General features: G+C 53.6%; 9 protein-coding genes across 9 annotated transcripts; 5 read left to right on the top strand and 4 right to left on the bottom strand.

The window, feature by feature from the left end:
* Positions 1–350: 350 nt before the first annotated feature.
* PUNSTDRAFT_138176 (uncharacterized protein) lies at positions 351–578 on the top strand (the record flags this gene model as incomplete). The annotated part of the gene is made up of 2 exons (XM_007387851.1): positions 351–413; positions 468–578. 2 exons carry the CDS (start codon positions 351–353, stop codon positions 576–578), a joined length of 174 nt encoding a protein of 57 aa, XP_007387913.1.
* Positions 579–849: 271 nt separating this feature from the next.
* PUNSTDRAFT_47226 (uncharacterized protein) lies at positions 850–2,441 on the bottom strand (the record flags this gene model as incomplete). Its single annotated transcript, XM_007387852.1, has 13 exons — positions 850–861; positions 981–1,036; positions 1,156–1,345; positions 1,405–1,430; positions 1,489–1,592; positions 1,649–1,682; positions 1,736–1,784; positions 1,841–1,929; positions 1,983–2,015; positions 2,075–2,090; positions 2,141–2,207; positions 2,267–2,296; positions 2,350–2,441. The coding sequence occupies 13 exons, from the start codon at positions 2,439–2,441 to the stop codon at positions 850–852; spliced, it is 798 nt and encodes a 265-aa protein (XP_007387914.1).
* Positions 2,442–4,369: 1,928 nt separating this feature from the next.
* On the bottom strand, positions 4,370–4,978 carry PUNSTDRAFT_75670 (uncharacterized protein; the record flags this gene model as incomplete). The annotated part of the gene is made up of 1 exon (XM_007387853.1): positions 4,370–4,978. A coding segment is annotated over one exon (609 nt), but the record flags the coding sequence as incomplete, so codon positions are not given.
* Positions 4,979–6,180: 1,202 nt separating this feature from the next.
* PUNSTDRAFT_75503 (proline-specific peptidase) lies at positions 6,181–7,217 on the bottom strand (the record flags this gene model as incomplete). Its single annotated transcript, XM_007387854.1, has 3 exons — positions 6,181–6,430; positions 6,494–7,022; positions 7,076–7,217. 3 exons carry the CDS (start codon positions 7,215–7,217, stop codon positions 6,181–6,183), a joined length of 921 nt encoding a protein of 306 aa, XP_007387916.1.
* Positions 7,218–10,858: 3,641 nt separating this feature from the next.
* PUNSTDRAFT_75478 (uncharacterized protein) lies at positions 10,859–12,161 on the bottom strand (the record flags this gene model as incomplete). The annotated part of the gene is made up of 5 exons (XM_007387855.1): positions 10,859–11,331; positions 11,387–11,538; positions 11,605–11,788; positions 11,876–11,993; positions 12,093–12,161. The coding sequence occupies 5 exons, from the start codon at positions 12,159–12,161 to the stop codon at positions 10,859–10,861; spliced, it is 996 nt and encodes a 331-aa protein (XP_007387917.1).
* Positions 12,162–12,841: 680 nt separating this feature from the next.
* On the top strand, positions 12,842–13,897 carry PUNSTDRAFT_47229 (uncharacterized protein; the record flags this gene model as incomplete). Its single annotated transcript, XM_007387856.1, has 5 exons — positions 12,842–13,050; positions 13,112–13,317; positions 13,379–13,519; positions 13,578–13,603; positions 13,748–13,897. 5 exons carry the CDS (start codon positions 12,842–12,844, stop codon positions 13,895–13,897), a joined length of 732 nt encoding a protein of 243 aa, XP_007387918.1.
* A 923-nt stretch (positions 13,898–14,820) lies between these two features.
* PUNSTDRAFT_75284 (MFS general substrate transporter) lies at positions 14,821–16,665 on the top strand (the record flags this gene model as incomplete). Its single annotated transcript, XM_007387857.1, has 5 exons — positions 14,821–15,069; positions 15,122–15,152; positions 15,216–15,437; positions 15,487–15,690; positions 15,746–16,665. The coding sequence occupies 5 exons, from the start codon at positions 14,821–14,823 to the stop codon at positions 16,663–16,665; spliced, it is 1,626 nt and encodes a 541-aa protein (XP_007387919.1).
* A 1,436-nt stretch (positions 16,666–18,101) lies between these two features.
* Positions 18,102–19,491, top strand: PUNSTDRAFT_146248 (uncharacterized protein; the record flags this gene model as incomplete). The annotated part of the gene is made up of 12 exons (XM_007387858.1): positions 18,102–18,193; positions 18,247–18,276; positions 18,336–18,402; positions 18,454–18,469; positions 18,529–18,561; positions 18,614–18,702; positions 18,759–18,807; positions 18,861–18,894; positions 18,951–19,054; positions 19,113–19,138; positions 19,198–19,420; positions 19,472–19,491. 12 exons carry the CDS (start codon positions 18,102–18,104, stop codon positions 19,489–19,491), a joined length of 783 nt encoding a protein of 260 aa, XP_007387920.1.
* A 2,995-nt stretch (positions 19,492–22,486) lies between these two features.
* On the top strand, positions 22,487–23,920 carry PUNSTDRAFT_75556 (MFS general substrate transporter; the record flags this gene model as incomplete). The annotated part of the gene is made up of 3 exons (XM_007387859.1): positions 22,487–22,679; positions 22,734–22,937; positions 22,995–23,920. Coding segments are annotated over 3 exons (1,323 nt in total), but the record flags the coding sequence as incomplete, so codon positions are not given.
* Between the last annotated feature and the right edge of the window lie 1,379 nt (positions 23,921–25,299).

Raw genomic sequence — 25,299 nt, forward strand, 5'->3', positions numbered from 1 at the left:
ACCGCTTTGTCCGGATACAAAAGCAGGTCAATATTTTCACAGGTAAGATTGATAAGGGCAAGCTGAAACCTGAAGAACAGCTTGACGATTATCGAGATATAAGCGGGGAAGAAGCTCACCGACGACAATCACGTTCCCTTTTGCCCCTCCAGTGACGTCCTGGCTCCCCCGTGCCAGAGATTGAGGACCTAATCCGCCAATCCCCAGGCGTCGGTATGCATGTCTGTCCAGAAGGTAAAGAACGTGTCATCGAACTTTCGAGAATGAACATGAACACATGTTCTCCGAAGCGGACTTGTGCTATATGCTAAGCAGATGCCGTTAACCACGACCTTACGCCATTTGTCTCGATGCAGAATCGCCGGTCGCTCATCTATCGGAAGGAAGAGCGCGGGATGTTCCCTGTGCTGAAGGTGAGTGCACACATGATTATCTGCATACAAAGAACTGACGGAACGCAATGAAAGCACCTCCGCGTGGGCATATTTTCACGGAGCCCTCTTGCTCGCGCGCTCGTCGCGCGTCCTCTGAACGAGGAGACCAAGAGAAAGGAGGTGTATCCTGGGATGACACCGTAGCTACGGGGTCTGGATAATCAATCTGTCAGGGCCCGAAACAACACTCTGGCCATAACCCTGAGATAGTGACAATTACGGCTAGTGTATGGGACACGCTAATTAACGTCATAGTATAGGTGATACTGAGTGGATATCAGATTGCGAGAGCACTACCATGCATCGGGAATGAGATAACCTTGCATGCATATGCATGACGCGAAATTTGTGGCGCGAGCTCGAGACCTTGAGAACGTCCCAGATCAGAAATCGCAGCTAATTTCCAGACGGCCCTTTAGGCTTCATCCTACGATGGTCATCAGCATTCTGAACCAATGACATGAAAACACAGGCACTAGCCTCCGCCGGCTCCTCCTAAGCACAGATTAGCAAGCGTAGAGGCAGGATTACAATCATGCAACATACCCAGATATCGCAGCTAATTTCCAGTCGGCCCTTTAGATCGCGGCGGCGACGGCAATCTACGATGGTCATCAGCATGCTGAACCAATGACATGGAACCACAGGCACTAGCCTCCTCCGTCACCTCCTAAGCACAGATTAGAAGGCGTAGAGGCAGGATTACAATCATGCAACATACCACCACCTCCATAGTCTCCACCGTCATCTCCACCGTAATCGCCGCCATCGTCACCTCCGTAATCACCTCCATCGTCGTCTCCGTAGTCGCCTCCATCGTCGTCTCCGTAGTCGCCTCCATCGTCGTCTCCGTAGTCGCCCCCATCGTCATCGCCATCGTCGAACTCTCCGTCCTCATCCACGTAGTCATACTGCCAAGAAAAGCAAAGAATGAGTATCACGATCGAGTTCCTGATATACGCAGTCGCACCCCTCCGTCATCATCTAGATCGTCGACTGCAAAGAACCGTGAGTTGATGGATTATGACGAATAGAACTGGGAAGGGTATCGCACTGAGGTCAAGGTAGTCATCTTCGTCGTCGTCTTCATCGCCGTCGGGGTCGCCATTCTCAACATCCTGGCGGATCTTCGTTGCGCGATCCGCGGCCTCGTTGTAACTATAAGTGCACGCAGTCAAGTTTCGGACCGAGACCGTCAGGCGATGGTCACTGACCGATCAGGGTAAGCAGAACGTTGGGTCTTCTGGGCTACACCGCTTCAATTAAGCAAGAAAGATGGGACTGAAGGCGGAGAGCCTTACCAATGTCGCCCGGGGCAAGCGAGGGATCCTTGTTATAAACTTTCATCGCCTGCATGATCGGATGATGAGACACCAGGGCCAATATTATTTCGTCGTACTACGAACCTGATCAAGGAATGCATTCGTCGCGTATGTCGGGTCTTGCACCTGGGCGGCAGTGCCCCAGCCCTGTGAGGGTCTTTGCTGGAAAACACCTACATGAGGCGTGAGCGACAGCTAAGCGTCAACCAAAATGAGATCGTCATACCAAGGCTGTCGCTATCTCCAAAATTCAGGTTGTCTAAAGAGAGGATAGCGATTGGTCAACGTTCTGTTGATGAACGAATGTCGATCGCGTACTGATATGACTCTCGACCTGAGAATCATTCAGAAACGAATTAAAATGAACACATGTCGATCGCATACCCATGCCGTCTCAAAGGCAGCTTGCAGAACTGATTCCGGAACGCCGCGCTGCACTCCGATCTGGTTACTAACAGAAAGAAAGTATCACAATACAATTATCACAGAAGTGTCGCACGGAGAACTCACATCAAAGACGCGATGGACGGGTCATAGGTTCTAACATATGGACCTGAGTCAGAAGGGACTCGCGACATGAACATTGTACATACGACGGGATTTTGTTCTGACGCTTGTGCACCGACGAAGGTAGGGCTTGTGCGCCGATAGACACGAGAAGGACGACGAGAGGATATAAGCGCATGTTGCACACTCCGGAGTCCGGTTGCTGTGAAAGAGGCGGGCGCTGGGTTTACAACGATCCAGGATGCTCAGCCTTTATACGCGCACACCTTGTGCTCTTACTCGCTGGAACTGTTTGCAGATCCTGACTAATTCCACTATCGCCCGGGTATCCGGGTGTTGTCTACTATCCGGGTGTTGTCTACCATCACCGGTGCATGCTCCATGAAACGAGCCGCCTTTATTCGATGGCAGTTGGCATATGTCCGAGTGATCGTCGTGGGAGGTGCATCCGACATGGTTCGGACGGTGTTGTTGAGCGTATGAGGTCGACTGTGATTGCCGATGAGCATGCGATACCACTGCGACATAGCACAAGCATAGACCTTGTGAGCGGTGGGAGTTGTGGATACCGGATAATCGGAACACCATACCAGCAAGGCACCATCTCACAAGCCGTCCAACATCTCGTGCATCATTCCAGCGAAAGTGGGGTCAGTGGGTGATCATCTCATGCATAGGTATCCGCGCAGTTCATCGCTGGAAGTGCAGAAACGCAAGGTTGCCAATACACACATCAAACGGCGCTAGATAACAATGAAGGGTACGTTGAGCGGGTTAAGGTATCAGCGAAAACTTGGTACATACCTACAGTGTTGTGTTTTTCCAGTGGCAATGCTAAGGCAAAATTGCACGTCAAGGCACAAATTAGCCATGCCGACGCCAAACCGACGTTCAAGGATTCTCCGAGGCTCGTGGTGCCTGAGTCCGAGGCCATTTGATCACGAGAAGGGCTTGGCGCTCGTCATCCGCTTCGAAATGACTGGGTATCGTAGTTTCGGGCCTGTTGGACGAACTGGAGTAAGGCGTGAATGAGTCCCACTTGGGTTATTGCAATAATGAGCTGAATTTGCGCGACGAACGGGCAGCCAACAGTGCTTCAGGTCGAGCAAAGCTGTGTGGAGACCAGTGAGACGAGGTATGCTTGCTCTCTGGTCTTCTCGAGGCTCGGGCGGAGTAGATATGTCAAACAGTCCAAGTTATTTTTAGAATGTGGGAAAACACTCCCTAACAAGGCTCGGCTAGTTCTACACGTAGCGCTGTACCTGATTTAGATCCATCAGCGTACATGAAAGATCATGATGTCCGGCCACCCGTGAACGCTCAACGGGTAGGCCATACTCACAAGTAAGCGCCACTCCAAAAAAAAAAAAAAAGATCATGATGTCGGTGGAAGTACTGACATGTCCACTAGGATACACCATCTGTGACTTGCGCCATTATCTTCGGTACCGGTTCGAGGAAGAGACGTACACGACTGTTCGTTGGAATGCACGTAGGCGCTTCAAAGTTTACTCTGAACATTGACAGATGCACGGCGTCCTTCGTTCCTTGAGTTGGATCGGAGTATGATTGATTGTCAGCAAGCAGTTACGTTCGACCTCGTAGTCATCGGCAAACACGGAAGGCCGTTGGGTATCATCTGCTCCTGTAGTCATCTGAGATCCCCACATCTGACCTCCTCATCCTCTCCTGACATGGTCATCAGGTGCGCGATACCTGCACATCAAGACGTGCAGATTGACGTACGGTGAAGTCAATGCCGGGCTTTAGTCAGCGTAGTTGGATGATCAAAGCATGGCCGAACGGCAGAGTATGCACCATTCGCAAGTGATCGAGATGCAACCGGATTGCCAGGGACATGCTGTTACAACGAGCGCCACGGCGAGCTCCGTGAAGAACCAGTACCGTACACTCGCTGCGAACACAATCACAGTCATTGTCTTATCCTCCATTGCAATCGCGCTCGGTAACATCACCTGACTGCCCCGCTCTCTTCTCCACCTGACCAGTATCTCCAGGCTTCAGGTCTGCATTCACCTGCGAGCTCCGTAGTTCCGTGTTGTTCCCCATTTGTGATATCACTTCTTGCGCCGGAAATATACCTACCTACCTACCTACATCAGCGACCTCCCGCCCGACGCGATAGAACGTCAGCACGGAGATAGTCTCCACCCCCACGACACCGAGCATGAACCACAGCGCCGCCGCTCTCCCTTCATACTCGTCGAAGCCGCGGCTACTTTTCTTCTCCACGCTGCTCTCCACGCTAGAGACGGTAGCGATGCCGACGGCGTATCCGAGCTGGAACGCGCCGTTGTAGATGGCACCGACGGTGCCCGCCATGCGCGACGGCGTCGTGCGGAAGATGGCGATATTCGTGTGCGTGAACGTGAGCATCGCCCCTGTGGCGCCAACCACGAAAGCAGAAAAGACGAACGGCCAGTAGGCATTCGGGCTCGATGCCAACGCAAGGAGGATCGTTGCGACGATCAGTAAAGCCTCGCCCGTGAGGATGATCCACTTCGGTTCGATTATGCGCGCCAGAGGACCGGTGCAGCTGACAACGGATGCGACGATGCCGACAGGCAGAAAATGGATAGCGCTGACGATCGCGCTCCAGTCAAACACGGCTTGGAATAGATTCGTGTAGATCGTGAAGACGGCAGTGAACCAGAAATGGGGAAGGAGGGCGACGCCGAACAGGACCGAGAAGTTCTTGTTGTGGGAACATCTGCACGTGTGTGACCGTGCCTTTGCTTTGTCCTTTTTGCGCAACGATGCATCGTCGCGCCAAACGAGCTTAGCCTTTAGCTAGTAAACTTCAGGGGTCATCATACCTGGTCAACGTGATCCATCTGCCCGACGTCAGCTTCACGAACAACGCGGATGGTTTCGCAACAAACTACGGAAACAGGCTCTAGTAAGATGCTAGCTAAAGAAACCCACGACTCTTTCGTCGTCCAAGTATGCGGAGTATGTAGGTTGCCCCCTCCCTGCGACTCAGAAACGGCGCGCAAGCTACTCATTATGTTCTGCTCCTCTTCTTTCCATTCGTACGACACTACGACTCTGTCCGACTCACAGTATTTGCACAATTTCTGCGCGACCCAAGCATCCAAGTGCTTGTCCGTCAAAATCAAGGACATTTTTGCGTCATCTTCTAGAGCAGATCCCTCTACAGATGGGGACAGACGAGGAACTTCAAGTATATTTCTCAGAGAACGGGGAGCAGAGGCTGAGATGAGGCTGGGATCTATGCCGGTGACACGAGCTGATGGCACTGAAACCTATGGTCAGTCCCTCATACTAGATGTGTTACCTTCGTAGCTTTTACAACGCCTTGTATGTAGCTGATTGCGTGTTCTTTGCGAGCACCAGCATCTCCATCTCGTCGCGAATGTCAACTCTTCCTCAAGCGAGGAACCCGGCGCTTACGCTCTCCTACCCGATCCTTTCAGACCATTCAGGCTCGGTCCACTCAACTTGCCTCACCTGTGTGACACCTTTATAACGTTGATGTGGTGCGCAGACCATGAACTCACAAGCTTTTTTGCACCTTACCGGTTTTCTACCCTCTCAAAGCTCTTAGCCCATCCCACCACGTGCTGTTCAAAGCAAGCATACATGCTCCTAGCTGGGTTGCTGTCGCTTCGCAAGTCAAACCGTTTCCTGGTTCGTAATCCGTCATCCTTCGTTACATTCACTGAGCGTCCTTCACCTTACAAACCGAGACCCAAACGTCATGTACGCGGTGATTATGAGTAGAGAGCGGTTACACGCTTCAAGTTCTGTTATAGCCGATCCCCCGAAATAAGACGAGTGTGAGCCATACAACGCCGTCCAGTACGCATTCATCAATAACATGACAAACAGCATCGTACAAACAGCATTGTCCTTTACGACGATTGTCGTTCGGACTACGACAGGAATGCAGCAATGACCCGCAAATATCGTTCGTGCTCTTCCAGATGGGGGGTATGACTCGAGTTTACAAACTGAGTCCAACTAACGCTAGGAATGGAGGTGAAGAAAGGTTGGATTGTAAAATCTTGAGCTTCGTCGTATTTGCCATTGATGAGCAGAGTAGGGGCGGCGATATTGGCGAGGCCTTCTTCGACAGAGTAGTCCTTTAGGACGCCCGTGATGTAAAATTGTGCGGTCCCGCGCCTGAACATCAACTTTCGTGAGCAAGAGTATCTAGTATACCATGAATAAGGAGATGGTGCTTACATCGTAGCACAGACCGTAGGATCATTGCCAAGCTCCGCGAATGTACTGCCAAGTTCCTTAGGCATCGGGTCCAGGCGGCATACGTGACGACGATGATACTCAGCAACAGCTGCCTGATACTCCTCAGAGTCAGTCGTGTCGTCTTCTTCGTGGATTCGTAGCGTGTCTTGAAGTTCTTGCGGTAGGCCTGAGCGGAGCTCGGAAACCGATTGCTGCCACAGCTTCATGCTCGTCGGCGAGTTGGCGATGATGAGTCGCTTCAATCCCTCCGGACGGCCGATCGCATGCCGAGCTCCAAGCATTCCGCCCCACGAATGACCTAAAATAGCATAGTCGTCCTGGATACCGATCTCGATGATGAGATTTCGTAGCTCATCGAGGAAAAGCGACTCTGTCCAGAAGGACTTGTCGTCTTTGAGCTCGGGCAGGTGCGTGCTGTTTCCGTTGCCGATTTGATCGTAGAAGATGACGGGCATTGAATGCGTGATAGATAGCTCGCTGACTGGAAGCAGGTATTGATGCACGGCTCCTACGATTACGCGTTCAATCGGATCTCGATCACGGTACACGAAGAAACCGCACCTGGACCGTCGTGTATGACAATCAACGGACGATGCACGGCGGTGGTGACATCCCCGTACATCTTGTACCACGTCTGGCATGGTTTGCCAGCACCTGCGGGATTGAAGTTGACCCAACCTTCTACAAAAGACGGCGAGGCCATGGTGTGTCGACCGTTCCGCTCACGAAGGGAGCCTTATCTTCAAGACAGAGCAGCCAAAAAGGTCCGTGGTCTAGACATGAAACTCGGTATCAGTAGTTAAAGCGTGCAACACTTTCCAACTTACTCCTCTCACCTTGCTTGCCAAGAGCGCCGTCCGCAGGTTGCTCAGAGACTCCTGATATAGTATACAGCGGGGCGTGGGTGGAGTCCCGAAATTGAATGTGGCATGTGAAAGCGACAGCCAGTGAAGAACGACTGTGTGAACGCGGGGTGTAGGTTCGATCCAACCACTCTCCCTTGGCCTGTAACGACACTGAGTTTCCGCTGCGCTGGGTGCTCATGTGCAGCAGCGCCAGTGCACTAGCCGTGGTCACGATACCGAAGTACATAGCCTCCCGCACATTGCGCGGAAGTCGTTGTGGTTTGCCAAGAAGCACTCACAGCCATGCTGACACTCGACCGATCCAAGCGGTGCCGGGTTTCCGGAATATGGTGGAGGAATGCTAGATAGGAACATGTGCGTTGACTATTTCGTCCAGACTTACGTCGTTAGACGTCTTTGCTACTATGAAACTGAATGCAAATAGAAACAATGCCCGGGAGAGCGGAGCCTTGGGCTGCGGCTGCTAAGGAACGCCATCGATATGTTCCCGGACGAGGTTGTCTACTACCGGGAGAGATAACTTAGCAGTGGCATGAAAGAACGTGGTCGGCGTCAGTTCCCAGATGGAGCGGTACTCGGCGTGTCTGGCGACGCGATTGAAATGAAGCGCTTCCGTTGATCTAGTGCAGATCGGTCTGTAAGGTCAACCTAGAACCGAGACAACGTTATAAACATAAACTTCACGGGGAAGCTGCGGCCGTCTTCCACTTTTTCACGTGGGTAGATGGCAGATGATAGCGAGTGCAGGGAAAGGAGGGGGATCGGACGGGAACGCACTGTATTTGCAAGGTGCTAAAAGTGGGCAAAGATGTCCGCGGAGAGCCCTGCCAAAACATGCACTGCATAGTCAAGAAGAGCCCCGCTCCACTTTGCCCGTGCTACAAACTCTTATGAGTGCGAAGCGACGGCCAATCCCCACGAATCTTTCGATCGATGTTGAACAGAGGCTGTGTCGTGGTACGGTATGTTATCACCGGTACGGTCCCGAAAGCGAACCATCGGGAGCCTCGTCGCATGTTCGGTTTGGCACATCAATGGGGTAATCCCAGTCGCCGAGACACTTGCGAACATTGCCCCTGAGCATATGGTATACTGCTTCGCTCAACGCCTTGGATTTTCCCCTAACTATTTTGCTTTCACTGTCTTGACAAGGTGTTCGGCTCCGTAGGTTGCTCCCGCAGAACCCGTGGCCGCTTGTCCTACCGAGAAAAAAAGCAGTCATGATTCCGGCCTCTGTACCCGCGTGATCTGAGGTAAACTAGATGGTTCATGAACTCGGACAGCATGATGAGAATAACTTTGGCACGACTTACCTGCTGATATATAGTTCTCGCCTCTCCAAAAGCTAGTCTGAAACTCGAATATGAGTTCGTTCAACGATCCTGTATGGACATCAGAATCTTGGATGTACACAGTCCCATGTGAAAGACATTGCTGACATCGGCGTACAGACCCGGAAGTCAAGGTCGTGCATAAGTCAACTACTTCCGATCCCCTCCTCCAGTACTATCACTCTGTCTGGACCGCCAAATGCGCGAACATCATCTAGATTCTGTGACTCCAAGCATCTATGGCCGACTAAGACCAGGGTCAACGCGTCACGATCCCCGTCTACCAGGAGATCTCGGAAAGCGGTCATCAGCTTTTCCGAGGGATTAAAGACGAATTTCAGATATATTCGTCGCAGAGCGGGGAGCAGAGTGCGACCAAGGCGGGTAAAACCTGAGACAAGCGTATGAATGAGCGTCTCGCATGTGTGAGAGCCTTCGATCCAGATCTCAGATACATTGGTACACGCGCGGAGAATAGGATCGAGGTCGCCCAAGTCGAGTTGTTTCGTGAACGCTATTTCCAGCACTTCGACCTGCTCGAGAGACATCCCGTAGTGGATGGCTTGAAGGGTCATGGCAGTCCACATCGAAGTGAAACGCAACTCGAGAATGGCTGGCGCGTTGGGAAAGGGGGTCGCATAGGCGGAGAGCTGCGGCTTACTGGTGCTGCCGAGGAGGGTTAGCAGGGGATGGTGTTCGAAATACTTTAGCCGTCGCATGGAGGTGTTCTCGTCCTCGGATGTGCGCTGATGCGCGAGGAATTCTGCCAGGATATTTGGGTCGCATGAAGATGATTGGGCATCGAGGAGAACGATGGTTATTGAGGTAGTGGGAGTAACCCTGATATGGCCGAGAAGAACGCATATATACGAACCCGTGCCACACATATCAAGGATGTCAAGCTGCGTCAAAGCAGCAACGTCTGCGAATATTCCCATCGGGGCCGACCGGACGAGTCCCCCGTCAGTATGTATTCGAAGGGTTTTCAGGGAAGGCATCGATGCAAGAGCCAATGCCAGATTGCGCCCACTAGGAAGCGATCTGGAAGAGATGCCCAGTAGCTCAAGGTGGGTTAGATTGCCAACGAGTGAGGCGCAACGCATCGCCTCCCAATCGAGCAAAACGTCGTTGAGATGAAGACGGCGGAGGCGAGGGGCGATTGAGCCTAAGAAGCCTCTGTGGATATGTACTGGCCGGGAGGAGTCGTGGCCGCGGATCCAACAGAACTCGAGAAGCGGGGCGGGACGGGAGAGATAACCTCCACTGAGGGTGTCGAACTGGGGGTATTCTTTGTAGTGAAGATGAAGACGTTGCGCACGATCCAAGTGTCGTACGGCGGCCCCGACGGCATCTGCGTGAGGCTTATGTAGCCCGAACCAACGCATCGATAACCACACGGAGAGCGCAGTACCCTTCGACCTCGACAAGAACGCCTCAGTGAGCTGTAGGTTCCTTCGAGGCACTTCTGACCATAACGCGGGATTTTCAAGCGCAACGAAATGCCAACGCCGACATACGTGACTGAAGACGTGACTGGATGGGAATTGCAGCTGCCCCTCGTAGAAGTTGGTCAAGTGGTGAGAGAAGATCGACGACAACAATTCTTCGGGCAGGCGGGAGACGGGCGCGAGTTCGTTCCGGGTCTCTCGAAGATGGCGAATCCGCTCTTGTAAAGCGTGGAGATCGTCATATAGGCCTTTGAGCTCGTAGTCGATCCAGTTTCGCCTTTCGCTAGCGGACTGCAACGATCCGGATCGCGGAGCTGGGCTGAATGGGGAATCAGAGACCGGCCTCGACAGGATCCGGAAATCCACACCTGTTTGCTTGCACGGACATTCGAGCAACGAGGTGACGGTTGGATGCAAGAGAGAAACATGACGCCATCAGATCACCGCTTCATCCGTTCCCGCACGTGCGATGTCCGACTACCAGTACTTTACTTGCGACACCCATAGTAATGGTATCCACCTCTGAAATCCCGACGAAGAGCTGAAAGGTATCGTTGAGCATCGATGATAGTACGTATACATACGAGACGGGGATATAGCATAGAAAACGCTCGTCATCATCACAGTAGTCGTTAAATATAGTATGCCGTCCGATCGCGATGTTCAAATGCACATAATACACCTTTCCTCGCAAGCTCCTCACCGATATCCTTGATAGCTCTCGTAGCTCGGGGGCGTGCTCGCCGCGGGTGCGCCCGCGATCGACGCCCTCACCGCCGCGTACGGGTCCGCATACTGCATCGTCCGGCTCACCGCGGGCGCCTCCGCCGTCGGACTGCTGATGCCGGCGCCGGCGCCGTACCCGCTCGGCGCGGGGTCGGAGAACGCGCCGTACGCGTCCATGCTCGGCCGGGGGAGCACGGGCGGCGCGTCGGACGAGGCGTACGTGTACCGGTTCCGGTCGTTGAACGGCGAGGTGGGCGAGTCCGAGTTGTCGAGCGTCGGCCGACGGCCGGCGGGCGGGATCTGGTGGTACTGCGACTCCTCGTCGTCGAACTCGTCCTCGTGGTCGGAGGGCATGACGGGTGGTTGGAAAGGCGGGTCGCGCGGGCGGACGGCGGCGCCCGAGCGCCAGTCTCTGACGGTGAGCGCGAGCGTACCACCCCATGAGACTGAGCACAAGAGGTTAACGTGGAGGATGCAGTGGGTGCGAGTGAAAGGGCTCACCGAATGCGAGCCAGAGGAAGATGGCGGCGGCCTTCTTGGTGTTACACCAGCCGCCGAGCGCGTTTTTGAAGGAGTCGCCCAGCTTTTCGTGAGGGTCTTTGTCGGCGTTCTTGCATCCCGGTTCAGTCCACGCGGAGATCGTCACGATGAACCTATTCAGAAAAGGTACCTTGTCAGCCTTTCCTTCGGTACGTCCCAGACAATGAATGACCACGCACGCAATCAGCAGAGCAAAAGTGATCCCCGTGCCAGTCAGGATGAACTGGACACGAATTTCCTTCATGGCGCGTGCCAGCCTGGCCCCCTTGTCGTATTTCTCATACATGACGGGTACGAGGAGCATGAAGAGGGCCAGGAACATTCCCGATATTGTGACAAACAGAGTAAATCCGGATAGGCCGGCTAGACGAAGACCATAGTCAGCATGCATGCGCGGTTAGGTAGAACAGTACGGTATAGGGTGATAGGTTGGTAGCGGTATACACTCACAGACGCCTATTCCCCAGTGGGACTGAAACGCGGCAACGCTGGCAAAGCAGCACATGGCCAGGAAGTTGAAGAAAGTTTGAGCAGTATGTAATATGATGGTTGGTTTTGAGACGATCATCTGTACGAGAAACGCGTCGGAAGGTCAGCGCGTTCCATCCAAATCGGTATGCAAGCGAATGCAAGGGAAAAACGGGGAGGGAAAAAAGCGATGATGCACATAAAGCCATCCCACAAACACGAGCGGTACGAGCAGCAAGAGGAGAAGCAATCCATCGTCTGGGGCCATGCGCAGTCGCGCGTCGGGGAGAGGGAGAACATGAACCGTAGCGGATTACGTAACCGGCGGCCTGCGTACGCAAATACGCACGGCGAATCAACGGCTTGGGCAGAGCTATATCCGCCAACCAAGAGGCAGGCACGCCAACCGAAGTGTGTAGTGACAGGAAGGAGAGCAACGAGTAAGACAGTGGAACCGGGTAACGCACATCATCGTCGAACCCAACAGCTCCATGCCCATTTCCTATGCCCCCGCTCGCGTTCGTTGGTAACGGCGCAGGTATATGGCTCTTCGGCGGTAAAACCTTGTTGAAGGCAGTCGATACGTAGTCTATTATCGCCATATCGCGAGGACCGTTCGAGCTCCGTCGAGATAAAGCGATAGGTTGCAAGAACGACTCGATCAAAGTCGTCCGGTCGTCCCGAACGTTATTGTGGACGTAGAGGCGTGCGTTGAGGGAGTTTACAGATGCAGTAGGCAAGCGCAGGCAGGTCGTGAGCGGGTTTAAAGGCGCAACGTTGGATAGTGCGGTGTTTCTGGAGCGCAAGGCGATGTCACCGGCGGGAACTGCGCAGGATGCAGGACTTCGGTGCACGTGACGCGCAGTAGGAGCGCGCCAAGTGAGCAATAAGTAGTGCCGCGTCTTTTGAGTTCTTTTCTCTTGATCTAAAACAATCCGTCTGGATAAAATGCCTGCGGTTACGCTCATCACCGCCGTTCCTAACCATGTGTCGCCAGAAGAGCATCGTACCATCGTGGGCGCGACCCCGAGCTCGTTCAGCGACATTCCGCCCGTCTTGCGGCACAAGGAGGAGAACGTGAAGGTCGCGCTTGAACCGCCCGTTGAGGGCTTCGGAGAGGCGGATGCCGCCTCGGGAACGCTTTACGTTATCGAGAGGTTAGATTGGCTTAGGTTCTGCTGCGCAATTCGGGTCGTAACGCATACATTCACTGCGTAGCGCGTTGACGTTCATGTCGTCGACCGGAAAGGGCTTCCAGGTGTTATACCCTTCAATAACCTTACACGCCGTGTCGCGCGCGGAAGCCGGTCCGTCGATATACTGTCAGCTGGACGAATCAGTCGATCAACCGAACGGAAGTGGAGAAGACGACGACGATTTCGCGATGCGCGAGTTGAGCATCATACCACAAAACGCCAACTCTCGTACGTCCACGCCCTCCTTCATTTCATGACCGATCCAACTTGACCTAGACCGATCGTTCAGTTGAGCCGATATTCGAGGCCCTCTCGCTTTGCGCATCCCTCCACCCCGACCCGAATGCGGACGACGACGACGACATGGGCGACGACAACGCGTTCATCGACCCCGACGTCAACGGCTTCGAGCCCTTCACCGGCACCGAAGGTTCGTGAGTATCGTCCCCTTCGTCGATCACTCGCTCACTCGATCTCACGTTTTGCAGAGCAAGAGCTATCCGAAGTCGGCAGAGTGCGTAGCGACTTCGTCAACGATAATCGTTACGCGCCTTACTAGCTCCACCTTGCCTGTCCTCTCATTCCGGGTATATGCGCTCGCTTGCTGCCCCCCCGCCTCTATGTCCGTATGCTTTACTTTCGACGTGCATCCGTTCAGGCCGCTTTGGACTACCTCGAGAGCATCATCGTGAATCCGTACGAGAAACAGGTGGAAATTGGGGAAGGCGAAGACGGTCAATTCGCCGACGCCGAGGAGCCGGAAGCGACGAAGTCCACGGCGGACGACAAGCCCGCTGCTTCGTCGTGACCGACCCTAAAAGTAGATCGAGACCCTGTACGTGCTCCTGTACGCCAGAGAACGAATGTAAAATCGCTCCAGTTTCAGGTCGTTACTTGTCCGCTCATACGAGAGGGAATTCACTTGACGAAACCCTGGATTCCATCCGCTCGCCGTTCCGATCCCGCCGCAAAGAAGGAAAAAAGAGAGAAAGGGGGGATTGCCCGCTCTGCTTTTTTCACCGAATTTTTCTGTGTTTTATGTGAACACGCTGTACACGGTGAAGTTTTTCACGAACCTCGCCTCTCACGTCGTTCATCCCCGATGCCATGCCGGTACGCAGATATCGGGCTCCTTGCCGAGTAGAACAAGTCAACCTCCTCCCGAGCGATGTCAAGATCTTCGGCGTAGGATAGCGTCTTGCGTCGCGTCTTCATCGTTCGTTGCACCTCTCGATGGTCTCAGGGCGACCGAGACGATGAATGAATGAACATTCGCGTACTATTTCTGTGGGCCACTCCAATTCATCTCGCCATCGTGATTTTCATTCCCATGCTTTCACAAACGGTGGTGAACGATTAGCTTCGATCAAGTGGGGTGAGATGAAGACTACTAGTGGGTCATAGAAGTTGCAGCTTACTCATGACAAGCCTCGTGCTTGACTCTAAAAGAAACTTAGATTGAGTCAGTGGAGTTCAAGCTAACAAGAGTCACGGTTATATCCAGACGAGTCCCGGTACCGCCTCGTGCCGTTAGGATCCTCCGTGCCGGGAATGTGTTGGGGGTGACGCGTACCTCCGCTGGGGTTAACTACCCGCCCTTGCACTCATTCCACCCTCAACCCAGCCCTGCGAAATGAGCAGGTGTATATGAACACAGGGTGCGTACCATCCATCGACCACATCCTTACTATCTCTCTACTTCATCTTTTAACAACAATCCCTCGCTCCTTCATGACAGATAGCGTAGCTCGCTCTCCCCCAGCGTCCCTGCTCGACGGAAACCTGCAGGACGAAATATCTGGCACTAGAAGATATGCGCTGCTTGCCGTCTTCTGCTTGGCTCAGTTTTTGGATTCGTTCAACAACTCGTCGCTGTTTTCAGCTCTCCCGACACTCATTGTCCAACTGCATATGTCGGAATCCGAGTCTACGTGGCTCATCAGCGCCTACCAACTCACCTTTGCCAGCTTCCTGCTCGTGGTAAGCCATGTTTTAATATACGAACCCTTTATTTCACTCACAGGTCCGATAGAGTGGGAGAATCGCCGACGTGTACAATCCGAGTACGATCATTCATTACCGACCGCTGAGACCAACACAGTCATGCTGACAACCGCATTCCATAGAGGTGTCGTTCATCATGGGGATCTCCTGCGTTGGATTCATATGCATTGGAGCTGGCTTCCTTCGATCCAAGATCGTTCTCATTGTCCTACGAGCCTTATGTGGCATAGCAGCGTGCTTGACGATCCCGTCCGCCCTAACGCTGCTCGTCAATATCTTCATCGAACCCACCGAGCAAGCACGGGCTATCGGGATATTCGGTGGCTGCGGCGCCGTTGGCAACGGTGAACATCGTTGCGCTCGATGTCTGAACGAGGCTTACCAGCTTGCCAGTGCTCGGGCTCATCATTGGTGCCATCTTTGTCCAGTTCACCTCATGGCCATGGGTCTTCTGGTTTGCAGCCATCGTCGCTCTCCCGCTCGCGGGGATGTGCGTGTTTCTCATACCGAAGCAAGAGCCTCGCCCAGGAGAAGAAGCCCTGTCTCGATCAGTCAAGTTCAAGACGATTGACAGTATTGGCGTCTCGGTGCTCACAGGTGAGCAGTTTTCCATCTCAGCCCTGCGTAACCGAGCCTGATAATTTCCTGAAAGCTGCACTCATTCTTCTCATTTTTGGCGTCACCTCCGGTACTTCCTCCGGGTGGGGTTCTGCTACCGTCCTTGCGCCATTGATCATATCTGTCTTCCTCGTCACCGGCTTTCTCTACTATGAGACACGCATCCCGTCAGAGAGAGCGGCCGTTCCCCCATCGATATGGTTCTACAAGAACTTCTCGGTCCTGTTCGGCGTCGCCCTCCTTCCCCATTTCTGGTTCACTGCCGTCTTCACGATCTACACGAATCTATTCCAAGCCGTGTTTGACTGGAGCGCAATCGTCAGCGCTATCCATTTTCTGCCTGTCGGCATCGTCGCATCCGTTGTCAGCTGCACCGGTCCTCTGGCGCGCATAATCGAACCGAAGTGGATCATCCTCACGGGCGAGGCTTTACTGATCGTCGCAACGATCCTCCTTGCGTTGGCATCGAGCCCGAATGCCTACTGGCCGTTCGTCTTTCCTGCCTTCGTGGTTGGCGCCACAGGGGCGATGCTCGCGTTCACGCACACGAATATCGCCATCTTCCGCACGACGCCGTCGCGCATGGCGGGCACCGTCGGCGCCATCTACAACGGCGCGCTCCAGCTCGGATCCGCCGTCGGCATCGCTACCGTCTCGAGCGTGGAGAGCAGCGTGGAGAAGAAGAGTAGCCGCGGCTTCGACGGCTATGAAGGGAGAGCGGCGGCGCTGTGGTTCATGCTCGGTGTCGTGGGGATGGAGACTATCTCCGTGCTGGCGTTCTATCGCGTCGGGCGGGAGGTCGCTGATGAAGAAGAGGTATCACAAATGGGGAACAACACGGAACTACGGAGCTCGCAGGTGAATGCAGACCTGAAGCCTGGAGATACTGGTCAGGTGGAGAAGAGAGCGGCGCAGTCAGGTGATGTTACCGAGCGCGATTGCAATGGAGGATAAGACAGTGACTGTGATTGTGTTCGCAGCGAGTGTACGGTACTGGTTCTTCACTCGTTGTAACAGCATGTCCCTGGCAATCCGGTTGCATCTCGATCACTTGCGAATGGTACATACTCTGCCGTTCGGCCATGCTTTGATCATCCAATTACGCTGACTAAAGCCCGGCATTGACTTCACCGTACGTCAATCTGCACGTCTTGATGATGACCATGTCAGGAGAAGATGAGGAGGTGTGGGGAGCTCAGATGACTACAGGAGCAGATACCCAACAGCCTTCCGTATTTGCCGATGACTACGAGGTCGAACGTAACTGCTTGCTGACAATCAATCTCCGATCCAACTCGCCGGCGTCAAGGAACGGAGGACGTCGTGCATCTGTCAATGTTTAGGGAGTGTTCTCCCATGTTCTAAAAATAACTTAAACTGTTTGACATACCATGGGGTCCACTCCAAGCCTCGAGAAGACCAGAGAGCAAGCATACCTCGTCTCACTGGTCTCCACACAGCTCAGCTCGACCTGAAGTACTGTTGGCTGCCCGTTCGTCGCGCAAATTCAGCTCATTATTGGAATAACCCAAGTAGACTCATTCACGCCTTACTCCAGTTCGTCCAACAGGCCCGAAACCCGGACATTTCGAAGCGGGTGACGATCGCCAAGCCCTTCTCGTGATTAAATGGCCTCGGACTCAGGCACCACGATCCTCGGAGAATCCCTGAACGTCCGTTTGGCATGCCAGAAATAGGCGTCGGCATGGCTAATTTGTGCCTTGACGTGCAATTTTGCCTTAGCATTACCACTGGAAAAAAACAACACTGTAGGTATGTACCCAGTTTTCGCTGATACCTTGGCCCGCTTATTCAGCTTGACGTGCCCTTTATTGTTATCTAGCGCCGTTTGATATGTATATTGGCAACCTTGCGTTTCTGCACTTCCAACGATGAACTGCGCTGATACCTATGCATGAGATGATGACCCACTGACCTCACTTTTGCTGGAATGATGCACGAGATGTTGGACGGCTTGTGAGATGGTGCCTTGCTGGTATGGTGTTCCGATTATCTGGTATCCACAACTCCCACCGCTCACAAGGTCTATTTTTGTGCTATGTCGCAATAGTATCGCGTGCTCATCGGCAATCGCAGTCGATCTCATACGCTCAACAACGCCATCCGAACCATGTCGGATGCACCTCCCACGACGATCACTCGGACATATGCCAACTGCCATCGAATAACGGCGGCTCGTTTCATGGAGCATGCACCGGTGATGGTAGACAACACCCGGATACCCGGGCGATAGTGGCATTAGTCAGGATCTGCAAACAGTGCCGGCGAGTAAGAGCACAAGGTGTGCGCGTATAAAGGCTGAGCATCCTGGATTGTTGTAAACCCAGCGCCCGCCTCTTTCACAGCAACCGGACTCCGGAGCGTGCAACATGCGCTTATATCCTCTCGTTGTCCTTCTCGTGTCTATCGGCGCACAAGCCCTACCTTCGTCGGTGCACAAGCGTCAGAACAAGATCCCGGCGTATGTACAATGTTCATGTCGCGAGTCGCTCCGGACTCAGGTCCATATGTTAGAACCTATGACCCGGCCATCGCGTCTTTGATGTGAGTTCTCCGTGCGACACTTCTGTGATAATTGTATTGTGATACTTTCTTTCTGTTAGTAACCAGATCGGAGTGCAGCGCGGCGTTCCGGAATCAGTCCTGCAAGCTGCCTTTGAGACGGCATGGGTATGTGATCGACAGGTGTTCAGTTTAATTCGTTTCTGAATAGATTCTCAGGTCGAGAGTCATATCAGTACGCGATCGACATTCGTTCATCAACAGAATGTTGACCAATCGCTATCCTCTCTTTAGACAACCTGAATTTTGGAGATAGAGACAGCCTTGGTATGACGATCTCATTTTGGTGACGTTTAGCTGTCGCTCACGCCTCATGTAGGTGTTTTCCAGCAAAGACCCAAATATGGCTGGGGCACTGCCGCCCAGGTGCAAGACCCGACATACGCCACGAATGCGTTCTTTGATCAGGTTTGTTGTACGACGAAATGATATTGGCGTTGGTGTCTCATCATCTGATCATGCAGGCGATGAAAGTTTATAACAATAATCCTTCGCTTGCCCCGGGCGACATTGGTAAGGCTCTCCGCCTTCAGTCCCATCTTTCTTGCTGAATTGAAGCGGTGTAGCCCAGAAGACCCAACGTTCTGGTCACCCTGATCGGTCAGTGACCATCGCCTGACGTTCTCGGTCAGGAACTTGACTGCGTGCACCTATAGTTACAACGAGGCCGCGGATCGCGCAACGAAGATCCGCCAGGATATTCAGAATAACGACCCCGACGGCGATGAAGACGACGACGAAGATGACGACCTTGACCTCAGTGCGATACCCTTCCCAGTTCTATTTGTCATAATCCATCAACTCACGGTTCTTTGCAGTCGACGATGAAGATGATGACGGAGGGGTGCGACTGCGTATATCAGGAACTCGATCGTGATACTCATTCTTTGCTTTTCTTGGCAGGATGACTACGTGGATGAGGACGGAGAGTACGACGATGGTGATGTTTATGGTACTGGAGCCGACGACGGAGACGAAGATGAAGACAACGATGGAAGCGACTACGGAGACGATGGAGGTGATGACGGAGGTGACGATGGCGGTGATGACGGTGGAGATGATGGTGATGGTGGAGACTATGAAGGAGGCGGAGGTGGTGACGGAGGTGGTATTGACACTGGAGATGGTATGTTGCATTATTGTAATCCTGCCTCTACGCTTACTAATCTGTGCTTAGGAGGTGACGGAGGAGGCTAGTGCCTGTGTTTCCATGTCATTGGTTCAGCATGCTGATGACTATCATAGGATGCCGTCGCCGCCGCGATCTAAAGGGCCGACTGGAAATTAGCTGCGATTATTGATCTGGGACGTTCTCAAGGTCTCGAGCTCGCGCCACAAATTTCGCGTCATGCATATGCATGCAAGGTTATCTCATTCCAGATGCATGGAGGTGTTCTCGCACTCTGATATCCACTCAGTATCACCTGTACTATGACGTTAATTAGCGTGTCTCATACACTATCCGTAATTGTCGCTATCTCAGGGTTATGGCCAGAGTGTTGTTTCGGGCCCTGACGAATTGATTATCCAGACCCTGTAGCTACGGTGTCATCCCAGGATACACCTCCTTGCTCTTGGTTTCCTCGTTCAGAGGACGCGCGATGAGCGCGCGAGCACGAGGGCTCCGTGAAAATGTGCGCACGCTGAGGTGCTTTCATTGCGTTCCGTCAGTTCTTTGTATGCAGATAATCATGTGTGCACTCACCTTCAGCACAGGGAACATCCCGCGTTCTTCCTTCCGAAAGATGAGCCACCGGCGATTCTGCATCGAGACAGGGCGTAAGGTCGTGGTTAACGGCGTCTGCTTAGTATATAGCTGAGGTGTATTCGTGTCGATGTAATCGAGCAGCAGATGCTCCAGCCAGTGGTTCACGCATTCATATATATGCTTCATGACAGGGCAATCAGCACCCCGTACGCATTGCACCAGTAATTATATATAAGATTCAGACGACCTTTGCGCGAGAGCCTAAGATGTGTCACGTAGCCGCGCTGGTCGATCTTGTCGCAGTGAAGCATATCAAGGATCCAGTTCCAAAGCTAATACACAATAGTCAGGTCATCTCAGCAACATGTCTCAATATTCAGTGCGATGTTCGCTCACGGCTGTGCCTCTTTATCTTGTCAAGGTGACGTGGTGGTGCCCTCCTTTAACCCGTCCATGGACGCAACGTGAAAATGCCCTGCCCGCAAGTCTCTTCGCGCTACGTGAAGCGCTTTGATGGGATACCTCAGTTACGTCGTCGAAGAGCGAGAGAACATGGAATGGTTCAATGCCGTAATGTGATGGTTTGGGGTCTGCACGCGCTCGACTCCAAGTCCTCGTCGGTAACGAGCTTCGACTCAGCGTTGCAACTCCGACTCAGCTCCGATTTTGCGCTGGCACAGGCTCCTCAATGGCGCTTTCGTTTACTGTCGACATGTCATACATGATTTGAACTCGAAACTGGCGTGATGGGATGCTTCGGTGCTTTTTCGACCTGCACATAGACGGCGGACCTGGCAAGCGAAGGACTATAGCTATACTCCATTTCATTAAGTAGTGCGCTCGCAAGCATTCAGCGTGTTCCAAGGGCGCTAACGAGATGGTCTGCCTTTTCGCAAAGTGTACTATGGTTATTTCCGATGGAGTAAAAAAGTAATCGAAGCTATCTATTGCATGCGGCGGCGGCTGCCGCTGCTGTGGGCGTGCGAGGTTTGACCATTCCCATGGTGGCACCGGAGCGGCCATCGTCTTTCTGCAAGTCCGCTTCGGAGAACATGTGTTCATATTCATTACCGGGAGTTCGATGACGCGTTTTATACCTTCTGGTCAGACATGCATACCGACGCCTGGGGAATGGCGGATTAGGTCCTCAATATCTGGCACGGGAGAGCCAGGACGTCACTGGAGGGGCAAAAGAGAGAGTGATTGTCGTCGGTGAGCTGCTTCCCCGCTTCTATCTCGATAATCGTCAAGCTGTTCTTCAGGTTGCAGCTTGCCCTTACCAATCTTACCTGTGGAAATATTGACCTGCTTTTGTATCCGGACAAAGCGCTGCGATCGGCATCCCCGAGCCCAACGGCGACCCATTGATCGCCAACGTCAGTGGAACGTCCCGAGCTCCATCCTCAGGACGCGATTCTTGCTGGCCAACGCTCGAGAGCTAGTGCATCCTTATTCGAAAATGTTTGCGTCTTTCGATCTTAGTTCGACCACCAGATCTGGTGATGATCAAACTCTGTTGCATCGGCAAAACCTCGGTAATATCTCATCTAGTCCTCGACCGCCCTTTGTAGTACTAGAACGAACCTCTGGCCGGTGTATCATCCACGGGCTTGATGAAACGCAGTCACTTGGTCGAGGACACGGAGCAATCGCATGGATCACCCGCATTTTTTCTTACTTACAAAGACAATTCGAAGTGGCTTGGTGACCTGCAAACGCGGACCTTTCATCCGAGACGCGCCTTAGTAAGACGTCCACAGGAGTCAGAAAGACGTTATCGGCACCTTATCTGCCGCGAGAGGGCGTGGGAACAGGTCCAGAATGTTGAAATGTCGTGCTCTGATTGGTCAAAGAAGGCGAGCACCCCGCCTCGACCCTTGCTGAACTGAACCCGCACGGCTTTTTCTACCGACCCATCTATTAGATCACCGTGCCCTGGGGAACTCTTATAAGCTGGGGGGGGCCTCACCCGCGTTCCCTGGCTCTTCCCCGCTGCTCCCCCGGCTTGAATCTCCCGCTTGACGACTCTCGCGACGACCATTCGAGTTCCTCATGACAGCTATCGCGCCCCTCTCGCCCGCGGCGACCCTTGTCGACGGGCGTCTGCCTGATCCCACCTCGGTCCTGAGACGCTACGTCTTGCTTATCGTCTTCTGTCTCGCGCAGTTCCTGGACGCGTTCAACAACTCGGCGCTGTTCTCCGCCATCCCGTCGCTCATCGCCACGCTTCACATGACGGAAACCGAATCTACGTGGATCATCAGTGCATTCCAGCTCACGTTTGCTAGCTTCCTGCTTGTGGTGAGTCATGACGCTCTATTCCTGGGGCCACGCCGATTCTTATCGATGTACTGCTTTTCAGAGTGGCCGAATTGCGGACGTATACAATCCGAGTAAGCATTTTCCCTCGATCTCTCACCGTTGTGTCTTGACAACCATGCCCTACTTCCTGTAGAGGCCGCATTCATTGCTGGTATCTCAGGCCTTGGCTTCATATCCATCGGGGCTGGCTTCGTCCGCTCAAAGATTGTCCTCATCGTGCTACGTGCGCTGTGCGGCATAGCTGGCAGCTTGACGATCCCTTCGGCATTAACTCTACTTGTCAACGTCTTCGTTGAGCCCTCTGAGCAAGCTCGAGCTATCGGAGTATTCGGTGGCTGCGGTGCCATCGGCAACGGTATGCGCAGTGTACTACTCTACCGCATCCTGACGCTAATCCTTTCGTCGATAGTGCTCGGTTTGGTCATCGGCGCCATCTTCGTTCAGTACACCTCCTGGCCCTGGGTGTTTTGGTTCGTGGCCATCGTGGCTTTACCTCTAGCTGGACTCTGCGTGTTCCTCATCCCGAAGCAAGAGGAGAGATATGGAGAGGAGCCGATGTCCTCCTCCGCCAAATTCAAGAGTCTCGACAGCGTGGGCGTCTCGCTGCTAACAGGTACTGCTTTTACGTCTCCGCGCTATCGGACGATAGTTCTTACACATTCTTCCACAGTCTCGCTCATCCTTCTCATATTCGCCGTCACGTCTGGCTCTTCCTCTGGATGGGGCACTGCTACCGTTCTTGCGCCATTGATCATCTCCATCTTCCTCCTCGGCGGCTTCCTCTACTACGAGACGCTCATTCCGCCTGAGACCGCCGCCGTCCCGCCCTCGACCTGGTTCTTCAAGAACTTCTCCGTCCTGTTCGGCGTCGCTCTCCTCCCATACTTCTGGTGGACAACCGTCTTCACGATCTACACCAACCTTTGGCAGGCCGTCTTCGGTTGGCGCGCTATCGACAGCGCGATTCACTTCATCCCCATCGGCGTCGTCGCCTTCGCCGCGAGCTGGACCGGTCCTCTCGCCCGCATCGTGGACCCGAAGTGGATCATCCTCTCGGGCAACGTCTTGATGATCGTCGCGACCGTTCTCCTCGCGCTCGCCTCGAGCGCGCACGCCTACTGGCCGTTCGTCTTTCCCGCGTTCGTACTCGGGTCCACGGGCGCAATGCTCACGTTCACGCACACCAACATCGCCATCTTCCGCACGACGCCGTCGCGGATGGCCGGCACCGTTGGCGCCATCTTCAATGGCGCGCTCCAGCTCGGCTCGGCGGTGGGCATCGCTGCTGTCACGAGCGTCGAGAGCAGTGTCGAGGAGAAGAGCAGCCGCGGGTTCGAGGGATACGAGGGTCGCGCGGCGGCGTTTTGGTTCGTGCTCGGCATTGTCGGGTTGGAGACGATCTCGATTTTGGTGTTCTACCGCCGCGTGGGGCGGGAAGCTGTGGACGAGGAGGCGATCCAGGAAAAGAAGGACGTCGTGGATGTAGAGGAAGAAAATCGGACTCGTCAGCCGGAGTCAAGTCCCGTAGCGGAGGATGAGATTCAGATGGAGAAGGAGGCTGCGCAATCGGAGGAAGTGACCGAGCATAGGAGGTGAGAGCTAATCAGGACCAGCACCTGAATGCTCATACATGGGGTCTTTACTGTTCACGCTTTCGGATTAAAAGTTTGACTTCATAGATTTCTGCATCAATATTGTAGCTGTACATTGTCATACCATAGATTTCTCAGGACGACCAATAGACGTTTACCATGATTCATGACCTTGAACTCGCTCTAATTCTACAACTTCAGCTCCCTTACGAAGGCGGACAAGAACCACGTGCCGTGCCCGACGCGAGCTGGCCCACTTCGCCCGACACCGGGTTGCTCGACGCGTCGTTTGCTCGCGCTCTCTACGTCAACGTTACTCACCTACCTCGCTGAGCATCGGAGCTTGGTCGTTGAGGACCCGTATATCTCGATGCATCAACGTGACGTACTCCGCTCTGTTTTGGCTTTGACATATACTTCGTTAACCCGTTTTCATTCTCAGGTCCCCACTAGCAGGACGAGGAAAACCGGTCTCAGCCCGCTTGATCGATGATCTGCGTTGATGCTCCCAACACACATGTGAGTTTTGCTAAGCTACTCATCCTTCCTAATCTGCTCATGCCCACACGGATTCGCAGCAACCCCATCCATCGTGTTCGTTCGAGTTGCCCATATCTCTCATCTGGGGACAAACGACGAGATATCGACTCAAAGATTAGCGATCTTCTTGAAGAAGTATCCTCTATCCTCGAACAAGTGCGCTCGCTCTGCGAAAATCGAAACCAACTAGCGCCGGTTGCTCGTCTACCCTCTGAAGTTCTATCCATGATCTTCCGTGCATGCTTGCCCTGTGCAGAAGGCCGTCGTACGTTCCCGTCTAGCCATATTTTTTTCGCACGTCTGTCGATACTGGAGGGTGATCGCGCTTGACAGCAAACCGCTTTGGTTGGACGTGCCCCGTAGGAACGTCGCACTCACCGAGATGTTCTTGGAGAGGTCGAAGCGTACGCCGCTCTTCATCCGTGGAAAATCTTACGATCGCTGGAACCACGCATCGAACATCTTGGGTGATGCGGCGTTGTCGGTTTCCCTACGCTACTTGAACCGCACCCGCTTTCTGTTCCTGGACTGCGAAACAAGTACCGTCGCCTGCAATGTCGAGCGCCTATCTTCCCCCGCCCCGATCCTCACCGGATGTCATATATTTGCTTCTCGCTGCCACGAAGCGCGACTCCCCGCCAACTTCTTGAGTTTGCGTGCCCCTCGTCTTAGCTACCTATCCCTCGTCGACGTGTCGTTCAGCTGGCGAACCCTGCGCTTCCCTTCGTTGGTCAAGGCTTTGACGTAACTTACGCTGTACTACTTGCCTGAAGACGCCTCTCCCAGCGGAGAGGAGCTTGCCGTGGCCCCCAGGGGAATGCCTTCCTTAAAGAATCTAAGCTT

Source organism: Punctularia strigosozonata (genome assembly GCF_000264995.1).
Source record: "Punctularia strigosozonata HHB-11173 SS5 unplaced genomic scaffold PUNSTscaffold_15, whole genome shotgun sequence".
In the NCBI taxonomy this organism is placed as follows: domain Eukaryota; kingdom Fungi; phylum Basidiomycota; class Agaricomycetes; order Corticiales; family Punctulariaceae; genus Punctularia; species Punctularia strigosozonata.